The sequence below is a fragment of the Sceloporus occidentalis genome, unplaced genomic scaffold (assembly GCF_023333645.1).
Source record: "Sceloporus occidentalis isolate IW3139 unplaced genomic scaffold, rSceOcc1.0.p SCAF_5, whole genome shotgun sequence".
NCBI classification, from domain to species: Eukaryota; Metazoa; Chordata; class Lepidosauria; order Squamata; family Phrynosomatidae; genus Sceloporus; species Sceloporus occidentalis.
Window position 1 is genome coordinate 163,868,949 of NW_028316985.1, and position 20,897 is coordinate 163,889,845.

General features: G+C 41.0%; 1 protein-coding gene across 1 annotated transcript in view; it reads right to left on the reverse strand.

The window, feature by feature from the left end:
- LOC149313081 (rho guanine nucleotide exchange factor 38-like) overlaps window positions 1–16,305 on the reverse strand; it is a 49,502-nt gene extending 33,197 nt beyond the window's left edge. The window contains exons 1-3 of the mRNA XM_089526027.1: window positions 15,995–16,305; window positions 6,743–6,933; window positions 1,592–1,715 (exon numbers count right to left, since the gene is read on the reverse strand). Coding sequence (XP_089382153.1) covers window positions 1,592–1,715; window positions 6,743–6,933; window positions 15,995–16,199 — 520 coding nt within the window. The 5' untranslated portion in view covers window positions 16,200–16,305. The remainder of the gene's footprint in view (window positions 1–1,591; window positions 1,716–6,742; window positions 6,934–15,994) is intronic.
- Between the last annotated feature and the right edge of the window lie 4,592 nt (window positions 16,306–20,897).

Genomic DNA, 20,897 nt, shown 5'->3' on the forward strand with positions numbered 1-20,897 from the left:
ATTCCATATCCTCCAACTGTCCTGATTTGGCAGGGACAGATCTGATTAATGCTCTGTCATGCCCCCTTTCAGCTACTTTGAATATGTCCCAGTTTCCCCTTTGTCCTCAGCTTGCTACAAACTGAGTTTAAAGTGAAACACTCAGTTAAATCAGCAGGAGAAAGAGGAGAGGGGCAGGATTTTGCCTTCCAGTAAGCTCAGACAAAAGCAAACTGCTGAAGTCTTTCCTAGATCATCTGGTCTAACTCTTTAATAAATTTTGCCATCTTGAACACCCTCTGATGCTGCTTGGCCACACATGTTCTGTTTTTCATCTTTGAAGTACTGGAGGGCATGGGTGTGTATGTGTGTGCTATGCGCCTTCAAGTTGTTTCTGACTTCTGGGGACCCTAAGGCGAACCTATCAAAGGGTTTTCTTGGCAAGATTTGTTCAGAGGAAGTTTGCTATTGCATTCTCCTGAGGCTGAGAGCATGTGACTTGCCCAAGCTCACCCAGTGGGTTTCTATGGCTGAGCTGGGAATCGAACTCTGGTCTCCAGAGTCAAAGTCCACCACTCAACCCATTACACCATGGGATTCCATGCAAAAAAAAGGCAGTTGGAAAAAAATAGTAGGATAATCCTTTTACTAGGGTTGACTAAAATGTCACAAAGAAGTTAAGCTTTTGAGTTCACAGAAACTCTTAATCAGTCTAGATGTTAAGCTTAAAAAACAGAAAAGGAAGCAGCAGAGAGAAAGGGATGTTGCTGGGCAAGATAAGAAAAAGCTCACTAGTTTTTAAAATACATTGTTGCAGATGTTACACATTAAACTTGGGGGAGGGCTTGGTATAAAAAGAAACCTAGAAGAGAAGAGAAATTGGGTTCTTTGAAAATATGGAAATCAGAATTGTTTGGGCTTCTTCTTTAGCAATAGTTGGAATGTTCCTGGCCAAACAAATTCCACTGTATTAGGGGTAAGGACTATGAACCAGCATGGTGTAAAGGTTTGAACTATGGTTGGACTATGACTCTGGAGATAAGGGTTTGAATCTGCACTCAGCCATGGAAATTCAATGGGTGACCATGGGCAAGTCACACTCTCTCAGCCCCAGGGTGGGAATAGCAAACTCCCTCTGAAAAAATGTGCCACAAAAACCCCGTAATAAGTTGACCTTAGGGTTGCCATAAATTAGAAATTACTTGCACACAAAACAACAAGGGACCATGCACTTTCCCAGATGCTGTTGGACTGCAGCTCCCATCAGTCCTAGTCAGCACAACCTATAACCATGAGATGTGATATGATCTGAAATCTAAAGCCATTTGCAGGGATGCATATTCCCCCTCTGTTTTAGATAACTTCAGTGAAAAGTATCAGAAGGCAAGGAAAACAGTCTTGTAATCTTGGTTCCTTTAGCATCTAGGAGAGTTAACTTCTACTCATGAATCTATAGCTGGCACTGCAGTGCTGTACAAAACTAATAATCTCTTCCCCATCATCTGTTCATTTGACTAAAAGAGAAGAAGTGGGTTGGGGCAAATGGGCCTTTTATTGCCATTAGTTTGATTCCGTGAGGCTTCGTAGAGCTCAAAGCAGACTGCAAACATACCAATTACTTGCATGGTCGGTTCCACGCCTGTTGTCGCTTCTTCCAATAACGATAGCAGTTTGGTTGATATTTGATGGATGGATTCAACATTGCTAAATAAGCCATCCACATCAAACCTGGTAATCTGAGGAAACACAAACATTGGGCAGCCATTGTCAGCAAATAAGGGGACACTCTTGCTTACCTTTCTTTTGCTCTGCCACTTTGTTCCACAGTGTGCTTTTCACTCCAGAAAGCCACCTCATTTGCAACAAAATCTATATTTCATTGCATTTCTTTCTGAGAATATAATTTAGGTTGATACAGTTCAGTGAAGGATTCTTAAACAAGCATGTAAATCAGCCTTCTACCATTTTAGCACTGTCTAGATATATTGGACTACAACTGCCATCATCACCAGACAGCATGGTCACCAGACCCTTCATCACCAGGCAGCATGTAGTCCAAAACATTTGGAGAACACCAAGTTGGGGGAAGCCTAGTGTAGATAACTCATTTTGAACTCTTCATCTAGAAGTGAAATCTTATAATATATTACAATTATGTTTAGCAGCCTCACAGTTAAAAGAGCTTTCCTCTTTATTTAATTTTTGCTTCTACTTTTATTACAAATACTGTATAAAGATGAAACCAAAGGGAATAATTGGTGTGTGCACATGATCTGCTTGATTATTCTATTCCTTAAGGGCCATCTCTTTTAAAATACACATCCATTATCCTTTTTATAGAGGTTATATCTACACAGCAGACAAATGGATCTATTTTATGAAAATTAAAGACCCACAGACTAAAATCAATACAAAGAGGAACGTGTAAATCTAAAGAGATTTGTAACGAGGGAAAAAATGCTATCATCTGCAAGACAAATCACAGGTACAAAACTGGCATAGCTCCTGTTCCTTAAAACTGGTTCCTTTTGAATCATTTTTAAAACCCACCTTTTCTTTGGTACAATATATAGCTGTTTCCTTATAAGGTGAAAGAACAATGAGAGTCTGTGGCAATCTCAGAACACCCAGCAGGGAGTAACGTGTGAAGCTAACAACAATGTTGATTTTGGCATGTGAGTGAGTACCTTCAAACATCTCCATCTATTAGTATTCATTAGCAACAGAACTGTGTATTTACCCAGCCGCTTACAGAAAACAGACCCAAAGAATCAAATTGCATGTTATACTAACAGGAAGAGAATCATGTAATAATTGCTTGGTAGAGGCAATCTTTGATTATAGGGACCAGTAACATTTTTGGTGTGTTAGGTATTATAAAGCACTCCCAACTCAACTCTGTTATTCCTTTTAGGAGTAATCTTAACAGATTTTTTAAAAACCATTCATCTTTGGAATACAGTCATCCATCCAGATGCACGTTTTTTTATCCACAGATTCAAGTATCCATGGCTTGAAAATATTGTCATTTTGCCATTTTGTATAAGGGATGACATTTTACTATGCTACTGTATTCAATGGGACTTCAACATCCACAGATTTTGGTATCCATGAGGGTGTCGTGGAACCCAAGCCCAATGGATAGAAAGGGCCCACTGTAATACAATTGTGGATAGTTTTAAAATAAAAGTAACTTGCACATCTATCAGATAAAATTTGCCCTTTCTAATACCACAACATTCTACATTGCAAGATGAATAAGTATAGAACTGTATGTGTGTTCTGTGCCTTCAAGTCATTTCCAACATATGGCAAACTTAAGGTGAACCTATCATGGGGTTTTCTTGGAATGTTTCTTCAGAGAGGGTTTGTCATTGCCAACCTCTGAGGCTGAGAGAGTGTGACTTGCCCAAGGTCACCCAGGGGATTTCCATGGCTGAATAGGGATTTGAACCCGGGTTTCTAGAATCATAGTCCAACACTCAAACCACTACACTAGTAGTATACTCAAGTATAGAGTTTCAGACTTCATTACTTTTGGTTCATCTAGAAAGGGAGAATGTCTCTGGAAGTTTTTAGAGTTTCCAGTTCTTTTGTTCTGATTTTACCTCCATGTTCCCAGATTTACACCCAAAACTCTTTCTTAAAATATCCCATTTAGTTAAAAGTTTATTGATTAGTCAACTGACCATATCAAAACACTAAACCATGAACCATGGTTCAATTCCCTGCTCACCCATGGAAAGCCACTGGGTGACCTTAGCCATGTCACACTCTCAGAAAACCCCATCATAGGGTTATTATAAGTTGGAAATGACTTGAAGACACACAACAACAACAACAACAACAACAACAACAACAACAACAACAACCCACTTTTGCACTGGCCCAAAGAAAAGGAATTCAGTGACTGAGCCAGCCTTTCCCAGCATGGTGTTCTCCAGTTGTTCTGAACTACAATATTCTTGTTGGCTCACGTTGGGAAAGGCTGATGGGAATTCTAGTTCAAAACCTCTTAAGAATATCACATTTGGGAAAGCTGCACTGTGTCACTGGCATTTTAAACAGTGTTTCCTTTGGTCAAACAAACTCAGTTCAGGTGTTATTCTGAAGCCCAAATGAACTGGAAAAAGTTGGGACAAGAAAGAGATTCATTAGCTTTATGACACAGCAGCAGCTATGATCTCCATAAACTTCAAGATGGAGTATGACATAAGAAGGCAACTGTGATGCAGATCACTGACCAGTTGCAATTTGTCTGTCACACCTGTTGCACATCAACAGGTGAAGGCTGCTGCCTGCAGAGCATCCTATGATTCCCAGTAGTTTTACCTCAGTAGCTCAGGGGGAAAAAGAGGCCGCACGTGCTGTCTAAATGGTAACCAGGCAGCTTTGAAGCCGAACAGAATGGCAAAGTAAAATCTGCATGAAAAGATATAATTGTAGTAAGCACTTCCATTAGTTTCGCTGTCTAAAACACAATCTCCTGGGACTTGTATTGCTTCTCTGCAAACTATTTTCTCACAGTTACTATTCACAGAGCCATTGTGACTTTATCTGAGCAATGCAGTGGTTTCAGAAGATGCTTTTTGCATACTGAAAGATCATATTGTCTGTGGGATAGCTCAAGTGTGGGTCAAAAACTTGACTTTCTAGGGAACCAGTGTGGCTTAGTGTGTTGGATTAGGATGTTGGGCCTTGACATAGTGTGTTGAACTAGAGTGTTGGGTGCTGGCATAGTGTGTTGGACTAGGCTAGGGTTATTAGCTTAAGTTGTATTGCTTCTCTGTAAAGTATTTTCTCACAGTTGGACTAAGTATTGGCATATGGTGTTGGACTAGGATGCTGGAGACCTGAGTTCAAATCTCTGCTCAGCCTTAGGCAAGTTACACTCTTTCAACTCCAGAGGAAGGCAACGGTAACCCACCTCTGAACAAATCTTGCCAAGAAATCCTCATGACCTTAGGGTTGCCATAGGTTGGAATGACTTGAGAGTACACAAAAATGACAATATGACTTGCTGCCCTTTCGGTGCAGCTCCAGAAAGAAAAGTGATCAGGAAAAGGAAGACATTGGCGCATTACAGACCGCCCCTTTGGGGTGGCCTGTAACCAGCCCTTTCCCCGCCGGATCGGGGCCTCAGCTGCCAGAACAGGAGCCTCTGAGGCCCCGATCCGCCGCTTTCCAGGCCGCGGGGAAGAGGCAAAAGGCTGCTTCCCCACATCCTAGAAATGGGTGTCCTTGCGGCGGCAGGGAGGAGGAGAAAGGGGCCACTCAGCCCCTTTCTCCCTTGCGTTGCTGGCGCAGCCGTCTAAAGGCTGCACCAGCGACACAAACTGCAGAAGGAGCTCTGTTTCGGAGCTCCTTCTCGTGCCGCGGAAAGGGCGCTCTAGGCGCCCTCACACGGAAAGACGACATCACAACTGTGCTGCCTCGTTTGGAGGCAGCGCGGTGGTGACGTAGTCATGGTGGCACCCATCTGTATAGGGCACCACCATTTTGTACGGACTGGGTCCGTACTAGGGTTAGGGGTGTCAAGAAGTGACGTCCCTTTCTAACTCTAGTACGGACCCAGTCCGTACTATTACGCCCGTCTGTAACGGGCCATTAGGTCTACCCATAATGGCCCATTGGTTTTCCCAGACCAGAGTTTAGAAATATAATTAGGAAATATAAAATTTGGGATTTTTGCCCAAAAAATGTAGACCAAAATAATAATTATTCAAATTCCTATCCCAGACCTAGTCTAATTTTAAATGTTTGCCACTTCACTATACATGTCTGCTGTGTAGCTTGTTCCATTCATACGCTCACCCTTTTGGTTATGTCCATGTTTTAATTATTATTATTTATTCATTTTATTTACATTCTACCTTTCTCCCAGGACAGATACCGATACCTTGACTTTGGCTTTAGCCAATTAATATCTCAAGTTCCTGGTCTATTCCTTTGTAAACCATTCTGCTTCTTAAATCTGAAGATATTTCAGTTTTTCTCTCTTTTTGCTGCATATAGCCAAGTAACTTAAACCCCAGATGTGGACTAGCTTGGGAAATCTAGCAGTATTTCACACATCAACACTAACTGACTGCTATAAAGATCCGAAAGACCTCTATCTCCATACACAACCCTTCGAAAAATTAGGGCAAGGGTCATGGTTTGCATCCTTCTGGATCGGATGACATCCCATCCCACTCCCACAATTTTGTATACATGCTTTATACCTGAGCATTTATTATCACTCTGTAAGCATCTGAAGAAGTGGGTTTATATCCATGAAAGCTCATGCAACAATAAAAAGCAGTTAGTCTTAAATGATACCATGTGCCAACTGTATTTGAAACAGGGGCCTAAAAGAAAGCAGAGCTTGGAAGATTTTTAAACAAAAACTTCCAGAATCCCCCCACTCGAATGGCCACTTCTGGGAATTATACTCCAAAAAGTAACTTTTGTAAGCTGTGAGGCACACGTTTAGCCACTCCCTAAGTCCCTCTCTCTCCATTCATATTTGCTGTGTTTCACCAATGTGAAGCAAAGCCTTTAAGATTCAGTGTGTCAGGAAGATGACTTTCTTTAGTTGAATCATATTGGGGGTTCTTCTTATCAGAAATCTTGGTTGCAGTGTTCAAATTTACATCCACACCGGAACACAGAAAGTTCTTTTGTGTAAACTGGGCAATCATTTCCAATCTCTGCCAGAGGGACACTGAACCAGTATTCTGATCAAAACCTGCCATTCCCTGAACAACTGGCATTTCTTTACCTGCTTTCTCCTCAAGGGCTCCACTACTATTCTGATGCACAGTTCCAGATCACTGAGATAGTCTCTTTCTGTCTGAACCATTTCTGCAATTATCTTTTGCCTTCGGGCCATCATCCGCTTATTCAGCTCTTCTTCATTTTCCAGTGGTGAACCAACAGGTCCCGCGGACCTTGCTTGGGGTGCCATTTTTTCTGCACAAATGTAGAAAGAGTTTTGTTTTTTAAAAAAAATAACAAGCATGCAAACAACAACAACAAACCCCTTATGCTAACATGTTTATGAAAAGAAGTTAATATAGTAACACCCACAATCAACAAAACTGTGATACTTTTATTGGCCAACCAAAATGCACAAAATACATGTTGCAAGCTTGGTATCACTGTTTTGCAGATTTTGGATGTTATTGTACTTACGCAACATGGCCACACAGGAACCTCTGGATACATATTGATATAGTTAATCCATAAGTGGGCAATATGTAGCCCATGGACTGCAAGTACTCCTTGAACCCTTTTTTTTCATGGTTGCCAGCCTCTCCCCCTCATTTCCAGCTACCACAAACACATATCGCGGAGACATTAGCCACCAGTAAGCAACCACATTAATCTCTTACTATAATGTTTAAGGCTCTTTTTTGATCCTGCAACAGAACCTTGTAAGCCACTGGGTTCCAGGGTCCTGCAACGCTTTATGGCACAGGAAGGAGCTCTTCCCGCTCCTGGTGCCATCGGAGTTGCTGCAAATTTCAATGGCCGATTTGACCTCAGTAGAGGAAATTGCAGCCCCTGAAGGGCTGTGGGTGCATCTACACTGTAGAAATAATGCAATTTGACCGCACTTTAAATGTAGTTTGACCGTACTTTAAATGCTGTAGCCATCCTATGGAATCATGAGATTTGTAGTCTTACAAGGTCTTTAGCCATCTCAGCCAAAGAGTGCTAATGCCTCACAAAATTACAGATCCCGGGATTTTGTAGGATGGAGACATGACAGGTAAAGTGGTGTCAAACTGCATTAATTCTACAATACATATGCATCCTGTGAATCACCCAATCTAAAAAACTTGCTCCCCTCTCTGTTAGTTAAATAAGTATCTTGTTCCTAATTTAAATACTCCTGTACATGTTTTGCATCAGCTGATGAAACATCTATCATTCCCTAGGCCAAAAAAGTGGCAACCACATTCCAGTTTTGGTCCTAGTTAAGCAGTCTAGTTTATTTTTCAGGTGGTGCTGGGGCTGCTAACCACCATAGAAGCCACTTATTCACACCCAACTATGAGGAGCTGGATTGGGCTAATCGAGGGAAGCAATTTGAAGTGAACCAAAAACTGGGAACCAGGAGCTGTGGTGGGAAGAGAGAGGAGCAAATAAAGAGAAGTCAGGAACAAATAATAAGCAACAGGTACTGCAACATACCAGAGCTCAGTAATATCCTTTTGCCTGAAGCAAGGCTCAGTTAAAACAGGAAACCTCTACATTCCTTACTGTCCAGAGCCAGCCAAATTTAAAATATGTTGTGGGTGCATGTGCTTTTGACTCCAGGAGTACTAAATGTCTCATGCAGCAATTGGAACAAGTAGTCCAATAGTTTATCACATGGAGTACCTGCACAAAACTCCAGAAACTTCCGACATGGGCTCTGACATAATGGCCCAGTTGGGACATAGCTATTTCTGCAAATAAACCAAGATATGCACAAGTCTTGTGGGTGAGTACTCCATTTTCACCCCATCCCTTCCTGATGTGTAATGAAATAAACCTTCCTGTGTTAAATAACCAGAGTTCTTCCTCTTACTGTATTTGGAAATTATAGATACCAGGATTGGTGTTCCTTAACCAAATTTGAACTCTTGCCAGATCAGGCCAATGTAGATAAATCTGTTTATTTTCATCTGCTGAATGTTAGAAATGCATGATAAAAACACAAACCAAACATTATTTGTTTATTAACATCATCATCATCATCATCATCATCATCATCATCATCATCAGAAGAAGAAGAAAATGACGAAGAAGAAGAAATAAGTGAGTAAAAAACACAATATATTATACCATTGCAATGTCTGTAGTCATTCTCAGTATCCTAAATGTATTTTAAAAATCCACCTTTTCTAAGGGAACCTTGTTTCAGAACAAAATACATGTTCCCAAAAAGGTTATGCACAACACATAATCTCCTGCACAGGATGTCAAACATCATGAGCACTGGACTATGACTTTGGAGACCAGAATTTGAGTCCCAGCTCAGCCATAGAAACCCAGTGGATGGCTTTGGGCAAGTCACACTCTCTCAGCCTCAGGGGAAGGCAATGGCAAACCTTCTCTGAGCAAATCTTGCCAAGAAACCCCATAATAGGGTCCTTAGGATCATCATAAGTTGGAAACAACTTGAAGGCAAACAACTATAACAACAAAGCACACGTGTATTTGTTGCTCTCCTACAGAAGCAACAATGTAAATAGTAAGCACAAATAAACATGAGAATATGATCACAAGTAGATTATCATTTTCTGTTGCAAAAATTTCAAATGTAAATATAATTGCATTGCACTCCATTCTTTTGGCTCTAGTATGCTGGCACTGGAGTGGATTAAGTCTAGTTAGGTATCACTAAAGTTTTTTTGCATTATAATTATTCATTTATAGAAATGCAGAGTGGGGGCCAAGCAGTGCTTACTATGGGATTCATATTTTAAGGATGAAAGGAAATCAGAAGCAAGAGACAACAGGTTGGGAAATGCAGATGCCAAGTAACAAACCTATCAGTAGTAATCTTTATCAAGGAGAAATAAGCCTTCCCTTTAATTTACATCCTGTTAAATATACAATTTCACATCTGGCTATAAGGATCTGTCCTAATGTTCACTTGTTTTCTATGAAGCGGAACCTACCACCTCAGAGTACAGTGTCATCCAAAATCTAAAAAGACAGCGATCAGTCAAGAGCTTGTATGTCTTATGACAGGCATTTTATGAGCATTGCTGAAATAGCTGTGGCATGAAAGTTGGATGAATATCACCAAGCCCATTTTCCAAACCCAGGGAAGCAGTCCCTTTTGCATCTACAGTTCTGTGGAGGGGAAGCCATTGCTTTGGCTCTGTGCCATCACACAATACAACAGGAGCTAAGATTGCTTGTCCTTGAAGGTGTTGGATTACCTGCCTGCAAGGCACTCCTCAAGGGATGGCATTGCCAATGCCAGATGAGCTACCTGTGTCATTTGCAAAGCTGAAATCTCTAGGGTGAAAAAGAGCAATGTGATAGTAAAAAGAAAACCATCCCTCAACTACAAGGCTACCAAGCCATAAATCTCTGCACTTACCTCCACAGGTATAAAGGGCTCTCCTCTCTCTCTGACCAAAAGGAGGCTTTAGGATAGATTTATGTGAGTTTGTAAAGCCCTAGGCAAGCAATGCTGCTCTATGGACTGGCAGCAACTGTGTGCCAATCAATCACTGGGCAGGAGGTGTGGACAGTAAAGGGACAAGTTGGGGGAAGAGAGGAGGGTCCAGAGCCAGGTGTGGATTTTCCAGTCTTTCCACTGGGAGAATGAGTCAGCTGGAGAAGGAGCTTCCATTCAAGGGGCAGAGGAAGCCTCCAGTGTGCAGAGTTTCGACATAAAATAACGTACCATGCTCTGATCTTTAAACTCTGATCATGAGTGCAGAATTACATATACTGTATATTAAGTCACTCTTTCCCAATGTCTTTTGAAAGAGACCTACTAATACTTGTCATGGAAATCCAAAGGGAACAGCTTTATTTGGAGCTTTTAATGTTTACCTTTTTTGTACCAGTACAACCAGAATCCCCCAGCCAGCATGGCTACTGATACTTGTCATGGAAATCCAAAGGAAACTATTTTACTTGGAGCTTGAAAATTTTACTTTTTTGGACTAGCGCACTCAGAATTCCCCAGCCGGCATGGCTACTGGGCATTCTAGTAGTCCAAAAAAAGTAACTTAACTTCTTTGTTTGGGCTACGCTGTTGAAAGTTTACATATCCTTCAAATGTTCTGATTTGTCAGGGACAGTTCCGATGAATACCCTGTTGGTCCCAGGGACGTAGCCGGGGGGGGGGGGTCCTTGGGGTCCGAACCCCCCCTTCCATTAGAAAAATGAATGGTGCGTGCTGCTGCGCCGCTGCGCCCAAGCCCCATTATAATGGTGGCACTTAGTCTGGACCCCCCCTCCTTCCTAAAATCCTGGCTACATCCCTGTTGGTCCACTTTTTCAGTTGTTATGAAAATGCCCCAGTTTCTCTCTTCCTCCTTCCATCCCTCCCCCCAAACCCACTTTGCCACCAGCTTACTTCCCTTGCTGAAAACCCAGTTCAAAGTGAAAAAGCAGTTTGTACTCAACTCAGCAGGGAGGAAAGGAGAAGAGAAGGCAAAATCCTGTTCTTCCTGTTAGGTTTAGGCAAAAGCCAACTCCTACAGAATATCGGAATTGAGAGTATTTTTCTTAGCATAAGATAGTTTTGGGGATCTCTCAATTTCAAGTGCACTAGAACATAATACACTGTAAATATAATCCCTGTGACCTTGAGGGAACTAGGAGAAAATCTATGACTGCTTGGCTATTATCGAGTTTAGTGACAGATTTCTGATTAGGTAATCCAAAACTCCAGTCCTTTGATTTGGCTCTTTGATGAATTACTTTTTGCAATAGATATTAAAAAGGACTCTAACTTTTACAAGAAAGATCTGATGTCAGTCCCCTGACTTTAGCTTCTTTCAACAGTTATATGAGTACTCTAGTTAGTGCTGAAAGCTTCACGAGGGGAGAAAAATTACCAAGGATAAAAGAATAATATTCTGTCTGTGAGTTGTTTCTGGTGGACTCATGAGCATTTTCTCCTTCCATATTATGCTGATTTCTAATGCCAATAAACAAAGGTTGGACTTTGCATCCATTAGGCTTTTTTAAAGCTATGGGGTTCTTTTCTCATTATCTCCAAAGGATGATAGTCACAAAATTTATTCAACACAAATTCTTCAGTAAAATCCAAATGCCCAATACTCTGATGCCATGAGGAATATTATTATTGTTACTGCTACTTGTACTACTATTATTAATATTATTGTTATATTCTATCCTAGGTTGGGACCCAGAGCATTTTACAACAATTAAAAAAGAAAGTTAACAATGAAAAAATTAAAACCAGATTAAAACATACATCATTAAAACACACACAACTCACAAACCAGCACAGCTATTACAAATATCCAGCATATTGTGTAGGATGGGCCTTACATAGTCACTCAAATGCCTCTCTGAATAGAAAAGTCTTTAATTGTGAAAAGAAAGTAGGGAGGATGCCAGTCTAACTTCTCTGGAAGGAGATTCCAGAGCCTGAGGGCAGTCGCTGAGAAGGCTTTGTCCCATGTTCTCACCTGTGAAGGTGGTGGGACAGAGAGAAAGGCCTCCCCAGCAGTCTCAAAGCAAGGCTGGTTTGTAAGGGGGAATGTGCGTGTTGTGCCTTCAGGTCTTTTCCAACTTATGGCAACCCTAAGGCAAAGCTATCATGGGTTTTCTTGACAAGATTTCTTCAGAGGAGAATTGCCATTGTCTTCCTCTGAGGCTGAGAGTGTGTGACTTGCCCTAGGTCACGAAGCAGGTTTCATAGCTGAGCTAGGAATTGGAACCTGCTCTCCGGAGTTGTAGCCCAAAGCTGAAACCTACTGCTGGATCACTAAGGGTGAATATGGGAGTAAGGGAGAATATGGTTATTCAAATAACCTAGACCTGAGCTATGTAGGGCTTCATAACCAGCACTTTGAATTGTGCCTGGAAACAGACCAGCAGCCACTGGAGCCATTGCAGCAAGGGAATTGTGTGATCCCTGTAGCCAGCCCCAGTTAGCAATCAGGATAAGGGGTCTTTGGACCAAGCTGTAGACCAGGAAGCTGTGCTGAAGCTACAGGGTGTAGACTAACCCAGAGTGTTTCTTGTAGGCTGACACCTCCTCCATGTGGCTACCTGAAGATTCTCAAAGTCCAGGAAATTTAACATCTATGCACAATATACATGTTGAGAGCTTTCAAAGCTCCACTGACTTCTATTGTGCATTTTGCAAAGGGGCCTGTACTTCCGAGCACACAGCTGTATCCTTACCACCTATCTGGATTTTCCAGACAAATACAGGGTAAGGGGCATTCTTTTCTCCTCTAGGTTTTCAAAGAAAAGTCCTGCATTGCCTGCAAATCTTGAGAAATGTTATGTGCCCAGGTCTCAGCCACTACAGGGCATGTACTGTATGGGGTTTCCTGCCAGTGTAGACCAGCCCTATAACTTACTTTAGTCTTGATGATATGTTAAAAGAATATGCTTAGCAGAACATATTCAATTACTACTGGAAGAGAGTCCCACATGTAGAGGTTTTTTTGTTGCTTTATCTGACTTACATATGACAGTCCTCTACAGCATTTGAAGAGGTGTCAAGTCCACTTCTGGATTAAAGACAAAGAACTGAAAGAAAGGACATGGGCCTTGAATTTTCCCATCTGAGTATTTGAACAAGCAAACCGAGCAAGCACAATAATCTCTGATATGACAATGTCAGATTATTGTATTTCTATTTAAAGTAAAGACAGAGCTTGAAAAATTTACTTTTTGGACTACAGTTTCCAAGGCTCTACAGTCAGTTTGGTGAGCGGCCATGGAATGTTTAACCTAAGATGTCACTATTCTGAAAGCATTATACAGTAGCCCCTCCCAGTTCACGTGGGATCCGTTCTGGACACACCCCGCAAAAATGTCGACTTGCAGATATTCGAATCCTATTTAAAATAATGGCATGTGCACTGCCATTTTGTCCCTCCCTGCTTGTCCGTCCCACGAAGAGTGAAAAGAGCGAGACTGTGGACTCCAAGTCCACAAAAAGGGAGGGACAGGTGTATATTTAAGGGAAGCTATTTATTTATTCTTTAAAAGTTAAACATAGCAGTTTGGGATACTTGCAGACCTTCTACCAGGTACCTTTGGACACTCTCTCAGCCTCAGACAATAGCACTGGCAAACCCCCTCTGAAGAAACTTGCCAAGAAAACCCTGTGATACGTTCACCTTAGAGTCCCCATAAGTCAGAAATGACTTGAAGGCACACAACAACAACAACAACAACAACAACAACAACAACAATGCACAGAGTAGGCACTTGTGGCAAAAAATAGGAAAGTATCCCTAAAAAAAGGATTAGAGGTCATAGGATTGCATATACTTGCATATATTTATAATTACAAATATATTAGTAATTATTCCAAGTTAAGTAGAAACAAAATTAAGTCACCATAGTGAGAAAGGCTGTGACTAGGCACCCAGTCTGCTCTCTTACTGTGAACCCTTCCTTGGTGGGCATCTTCAGCTCCCCTTTCTCCCTTATTATAGTTCTTATTATTCAGATTGATTTGAACTTCAAATACTGAGCTCAGGCTTTCAAAGAGAGGACTATTCTCTGTAAAGCAGGACACATGGCCAAGTATTTGTAAAGCTGTACTGTAGTTGTAATGTTGAACAACATTACAGATTATCTACCCTTTTGTAAATGATGACTAGGGATAAAGAATGAACTTCAGCCTCATTAAATACAAAGACAATTAGATATAAGAAAACTCAGTAGGACACTAAGCAAAATGGTAAAATCCAGTTCCCATGCAATTGGAACAAAGTCTAATGATCAGATAAGTACTGGCACATAGTTAAGAGTGCACCAGGAAGTACATCCTATTGTGAGAAAGCAGAGAGTATAACTGTTGAATAGACATGGGGTGGGAAAGAGTACAATGCATGTCTGCTAGAGCTGGTCTTGTACATAGTTTTGACACAACAAACTATGCACATGGTGTTCGCCTATCCGTTACAGGGATGTTCTGTATGACTGAAGCATTCTGCCAGATAGGCTTTGCATATAAGGAAATCCAGTATTTACTCTACACCACAGTGTCCTTTATAAAGGCTGGGGGGAAGGTGGCAAGAAGGAAGGCTGGAGAGAACAAAACACATTATTGTTTGTCAGAGGTAGTTTTCACTGGAGGAAGGGATAAGGAATAAGGATAAAGAGGAAGGAATAAGATATGGCTTTAGGGCAGTGTAACTAGACCGGTTCAGTATTATACTGTACTTTCACATAGTGCATTCCTCAAGGTGAATGGAAATCAGACTGGCTGCATCCACACTGCAGAAATAATCTAGTTTGACACTGCTCTGGGGCCACCTCAAACTACAGTTCCCAGAATTCCATAGCACTGAGCCAGACCAGTTAAAGCAGTGTCAAACTGGCATATTTCTGCAGTGTAGATGCAGCCACTGTGCGTAGGCACTGAAACATTTTAGTTGCAATCCTGTATTTGGAAATAAGAAGTATTGAACTCAGTGGAGTTTACATCCAAGTAAACATGCAAAGAAGCAGAATGGTTGCCTGTAATTTAGCCCACTTATAGAGGCTTACTGATCTTCTAGAAAGTCAACGTAATAATGTGTGTGTGTGTTGTGTAAAGTACAAACACCTTCTACAGCTGTAGTTAAATTTAGATAACTCTAGTAAGTGATGCAGTTTGGTACATCTGCAGAAACAGATTTTTGTGAGAAATAATTGGGATGGCTTTAGAGTAAAGTACCATCAGGTAACTTTTTCAAGAGATGAAATACTTCTTCCAGAGGGGAATATATGGAAGACAAAATGTCTTTATGCCCAGTTCTCAAGGGCATGGAGGAGGAAAATGAATGCTGCCTTGGAGCCTTTGTTTAAGATCAAAACAAGAAGATATCCAAACCAAAGCAAGACTTTCCTGAAGATTATCATTCATGTGGTCACTTCCAATTATTTAATTTTCAATGATCTTAAAAATTCTGCATATTTCACTTTTACCTTTGAAAGGGAACTTTACTTCCACTAAAGTAATGCAGTGGGTCCAGCTTTGCAGACCTTGTAAAAGTGAGTTTAATTACACCCCCCCTGCAGTGTGAGATGGACTAAATGCCCCTCAAAGACCCTTTTATTTTATGATGTTACAATTAAATAAATGTCAAGTGGATAGACTAAATTGGATTTTTACTAGAAAATATTCCTCTGCAACCCTCCCCCATCCCCAGTTGCATTTGTCTTTTGAAGATTGCCCACCAGCCTCTTCCACCAGGTAAGACAACACCTGCTACTACCATGCAAACTTTTGAATACAATGAGATGGCTGTGAAACACTCATCATTGGGAAATGCAGTCCACCTCTCCATTTGCCCTCCTCATTTTTTACCTTGTAATTTCTGGCTGTATTCACTCCTGTCAGATTGACTCCTCCTCAGAGTCCCATTGCTGCTGTGGTCCCCAGAAAGGTTGCTTTCCACCACTGTGTCTGTCTTCCTCCTCTCCAGCATGTACAGCCTCTGCCTTAAGAAGGGCAGGTTCTTTTTCTTGGCCCCCAGGCTTTCTTTTCCAAGAGGTGGATCTTTGTTTTCCATCTCCAGATTCTGGTCCTCACCCCCCACTTGCTCAACTGATCCCCAGGAGAGGTGGTGTGTTGTGCCTGCCTGTTGCTTGGGCTTCTTGCATTTGTCAGCTGTCTCCTTCAAAGGCCTGCCTTGGTTCACTTTCTTACCTGGCTCACCTGACTGCCACCTCTGCAGCCCAGCAGGGCTCCACCCCTATGAAGTCATCCTTTAGTACACTGACTGGGGAACCAGACACCTGTTACCTGAGAGACTTGGAGCCCAGGGCATGGCAGAGCAGCCAAGGAAGCTCTTCCTCCCCAGACCCTTTTTGCAACCATAGGCTATCTTCTGCTTGTATTTTTGCTGATTTGCAAATCAAAGACATGTCCCTGTTTTTAACATTTCTGCCAAAAAAATTAAAGTAAAATACAAGTGCCTAGGCCAGGGTTTTAATCCTAGCTCAGCCATGGAAACCCACTGGGTGACCTGGGGCCATTCACATTCTACCAGACTCAGTAGGCAGAGAGATCTTGTAGCAACTTTGAGACATAACTGAAAGAAAGAAGTTGGCAGCATGAGTTTCTTTCTTTGATACCTCTAATGGGACAATCAAAATGCCCAATTACATGTTGCAAGCTTTCGAAGTCATGCTGGCTTCTTCATCAGGCAAACAAGAGAAAGAAATGTAAGATGTTAGTCATAGGCCTGCCTTTTCTGTTCTTGGTCTTAGTTCATATGGTAGGGAGGGCTATCTGCAAGGTTAGCACCTCCCCCTTTTTTTGGCCATGCAGTCACTGGGAGATTTTCAAAGTCAAGGAAATGTAAAGTCCATTTTCAATTTAAAGAAGATGTTTCTTTGGAATCCAGCATGCCTCCTTCGTTTGTGAAGCCACAGGCTCCTATGTAGTTGGAGAACTCTGAATTTCTCAAGAGGTCTTCATGTTTTGCACCAGGAAAACTTTAGGTGGTGTAGAGGCAAAGCATGCTAAATCAGTTCCAATATTAGAAAAAAAAATTATTTACCTTTGTTGGAGGCAGAAGTCTCAGATGGCAAGGTCCCAGTGCTCTGGCTCTCTCTATAGGATTCCCCTGTGACTGCTAAAATGCGGTATCTTGGACATTTACACAGCAGCAGCAGCAGCAGCAGCGGGATTGTAAGACTGTTTGCTCACCCAGTACACCCTATCCCGCCCCTTTAAGTTATGGGGAGTCTATAGATATTTCCACTTGAATGTTAGTGGGAATCTGAGTCATTTATCGAAGGGTAGCCCATGTTGGCCATGAAGAAAAGTACAATAACATCTGAGCTCCACAAAACAGTGTTCCGTTTTTTTGGGCCAACCCACATGCACAGAATACATGCTGCAAACTTTCAAAGCTTCGCTGGCTTCTTCAGGCAAAGATATTAAAAATTATACAAGTGGGAAAAAAAACTAAGACGATGTTAGTCCCAAGCCTGTACTTTGTCAAAATTTGGCTGCTCTCAGTTCAGATGGTTTTAGAGGGATATTAATGAAGGTGGGGCCCTCCTCCTTCTGGCTATGTATTCCAGGAAATAAAGAATTTTTAAGATTGTTATGCAAGAGCAAGTATAAGAGGACCTCCATGTTCATGCTTAAGAACTACATGTATAGGAGAAGCCCAAGAGAACCTTGTTGCCAGGGCTGGCATGGAGCAACAAATTCCACCCCCTCCCTCCAGTCAAGGTAAATAGTGGGACCAGTTAAGTTACTTATTATGGTAAGTGACGCAGAAAATCCCACATATTTCTATCTGCTCTCTGGCAGTAAAAATCAAACCATTATACATACATTTATGAACACATTGCTGCACTTCCATGACACCCAAAATCAGTTGCCTGAAGCAATTGACTCATCCTGTTGAATAGAAGGCCCAGCCCTATGCTTCATTGTAAGAGCCAAAATATTTTATTCATTTTTCTTCCTTCTGAAGAATCCTGACTCTTCTTTAAAGGTAGGGGAAGCATTCCAGATTTCCTGGCCATATTGTCTTCACAAGACCCTGTGAGGCTGAGAGACAGTCATGACCTTAAGGTCTCTCAGTGTACTTCGTGGCTGATTTGAACCTGGGTCTACCTGATCCTTCTCTATCATGCAAACAACTACTGTATCACACACTTGATTGTTCTGTAGTCCCATGTACAAAATTAAGTCTGTAGAAGTGCAGCATGAATGGGCTGATAGAGGACAAGGAATTGAACCCACTAAAACTTTTGCTCCAACATTATTATAATTGTTGCCACTTTCTCCCATAGGGAGGGGGGTTTGTAACCAGAATTAACCCATATCAGAACATTTAAAATCTTGGCCCAGCTGCACAAGGGTTGCTTGGCATATGTTCCAGCTCTTTCCTCCCCTCCTTCATAAAGGCATACCTCTGTTAACAAAGTAGATGTGTTCCTAGAGATTATATTTTAAACAGAAAAATTGATACCAGAAGAACACAGAAATAACACCAAACACACACAAAGAGTAGCTGAATGTGCTTCACCAAACTTTTCATTCAAAACTAAGAATTTGCATGGATAAAATTACCCTAATGCCAATGCTGCTTAAAAAGCCTCCGACTATACAGAGGGTGAGGAAGAGAAGCAGGCTGGCAATATAAAGGAACTTTGTGAAAAGGAGCTTATTTGACAGACTCTCTGTTAACTGATGTATGCCTGCATAAGGAATTAGAAGAATATGGACTGATGCCTGTTACTGTCACATACTGTATTTGTTGTTGTTGTGTGCCTTGGTTCTTGATCCTCTAGCACTCAGAGCAATCCTATGCAAGTATTCTTAGAGGATTATCCCACTGTATTCAACAGGGGTTGCTACAAATAAACATTTATAGGACAGTGACTAGACTGGACAATCCTATACCTATTTGCTGTTGTTGTGTGTCTTCAAGTTGTTGTTTTTCTTAAGTCTCAGGCAAACCTACCATGGAGTTTTCTAGGCAAGATGCAATTATTACTGCACTTAAGTTCTCCTTAAGTTGCTTTGTGTGATAAACATCTTTCTTTGGAGTAAAATACTTATTTATTTATTGTTTACATTTATGCCTCACTTTTTCTCAAGGGAGCTCAAAGCATATATGACTCTTTTTCACATTTTATCCTCACAACAACCTTGTATGGTAGATCAAGCCAAGAAGCAGTGAGCAAAAGGTGAATTTCAAGTCTCTGTTGAATCTGGATATTTCAAATCCCACTATAGGTTTGTTTTACATCAGATAAACTATAGGTTTGTTTTACATCAGATAAACACATATCAAGATCAAATTCGTATCTATTTTTGGTTCAGTACATTATTTTTGTCCAGAGAGTTTTATTCATTGAAATTTTGCAGAGCAACTAAACGGATTAGTTATATGGTTAACTCTGTTTACTGTTTAGTTTCCCTGTTAGTTACAGGATAACTAAACAGGATAGTTAATAGGTACATATTTACCTCAAACTTTGAAACATTCTTGTATTTGTTAACTGATTGTTGGACAGAGGAAAGGAAAGTCAAATTTTTAGTGCTGCTTACATACCAGCCAACCTAAAGCTCAATCCTACCCAAAGTTTAAGTCTTGCATTTGCGCAAATAAAGAACAATTCAGTAGATACAAAATTCAGAATTGGCTGATACGATGCTTAGAAACTTCAGATGTAGAGTAAATGATAAAGATGTATCATTTCCTTTAGAAGAATGATAATAAAATGGATGGCACTAAATAAAATATTTTAAATCTAATATAAAATGAGGTACACTGAAAGATGTGTCAACCAGCTTTAACCTAAGCCTTTACCTTTAAGAGTGGAAATACAAACCATGCATTTCCCCTTACAATTCACAAGCACACATTATTCTCATGTTAACTGCAACCTCCCTGATCTTAATGTCCATATGAATTTTCCATATTTTTCCTGGCTGAGGGAACAGGTGCTAATCTCCACATACAAAACATTGGTTCTGGGTTCCCAAGCAACAATATTAGATGCGTATCAGAGGTTATTGTTATGCGGCCAATGTTAATCTTTCTCTTGCTTCTCCAGTGATGACTGTGCCAAAGGCATTATCATGCCCCTGGGAGCTGCTAAGTAAACACATTGTTCCTTGTCCCTGGCTCCTTGTCACTGGGACATGTCATTTCTTTATAACCTATTGATAATAATATTTTGATAGATCATGCAAGCATATAATCTTCATTTTTAAAATGATTCCAGTTTGATTATTCCATTTGCAAACTGAGATATAGTTATGAAATCATGATTTTTTTAAAAATCGTATTATTAGTAGGCCACTATAATTCATAAATCTCTCTCTCTCTCTCTCTCTCTCTTCCCCCCCTCTCTCTTTTCCCATTAAACCACAGAATTTGCAAAGAAGAAAAATGGAGTGGGCTGGGATGAATTAAGGACATTTTTCACTTCCACTGCATCATGGATGTGTTTGATGTGAAATCACAGGGTACAATTACAATAATGTTTCCTTACAACCTCCTCAAAATCTATGTTGGAACTGGTTTTCAAAATGGATCATAGAGGGAACAGGGTTTTAAAACATGTAAGCAGCAATGCCATTTCAAGGCACAGTGGGGGGGGCAAGGAAATGATATGTATCAAAATTTTAATTGTAAAAAAGCAATTAGTAGACCAGATGAACCCAAAGGGTGCTCACCAATGGCTCCTCTTCATCCTGGTGAAAAGTGACTAGCTACTGGGGTTTATCCTTG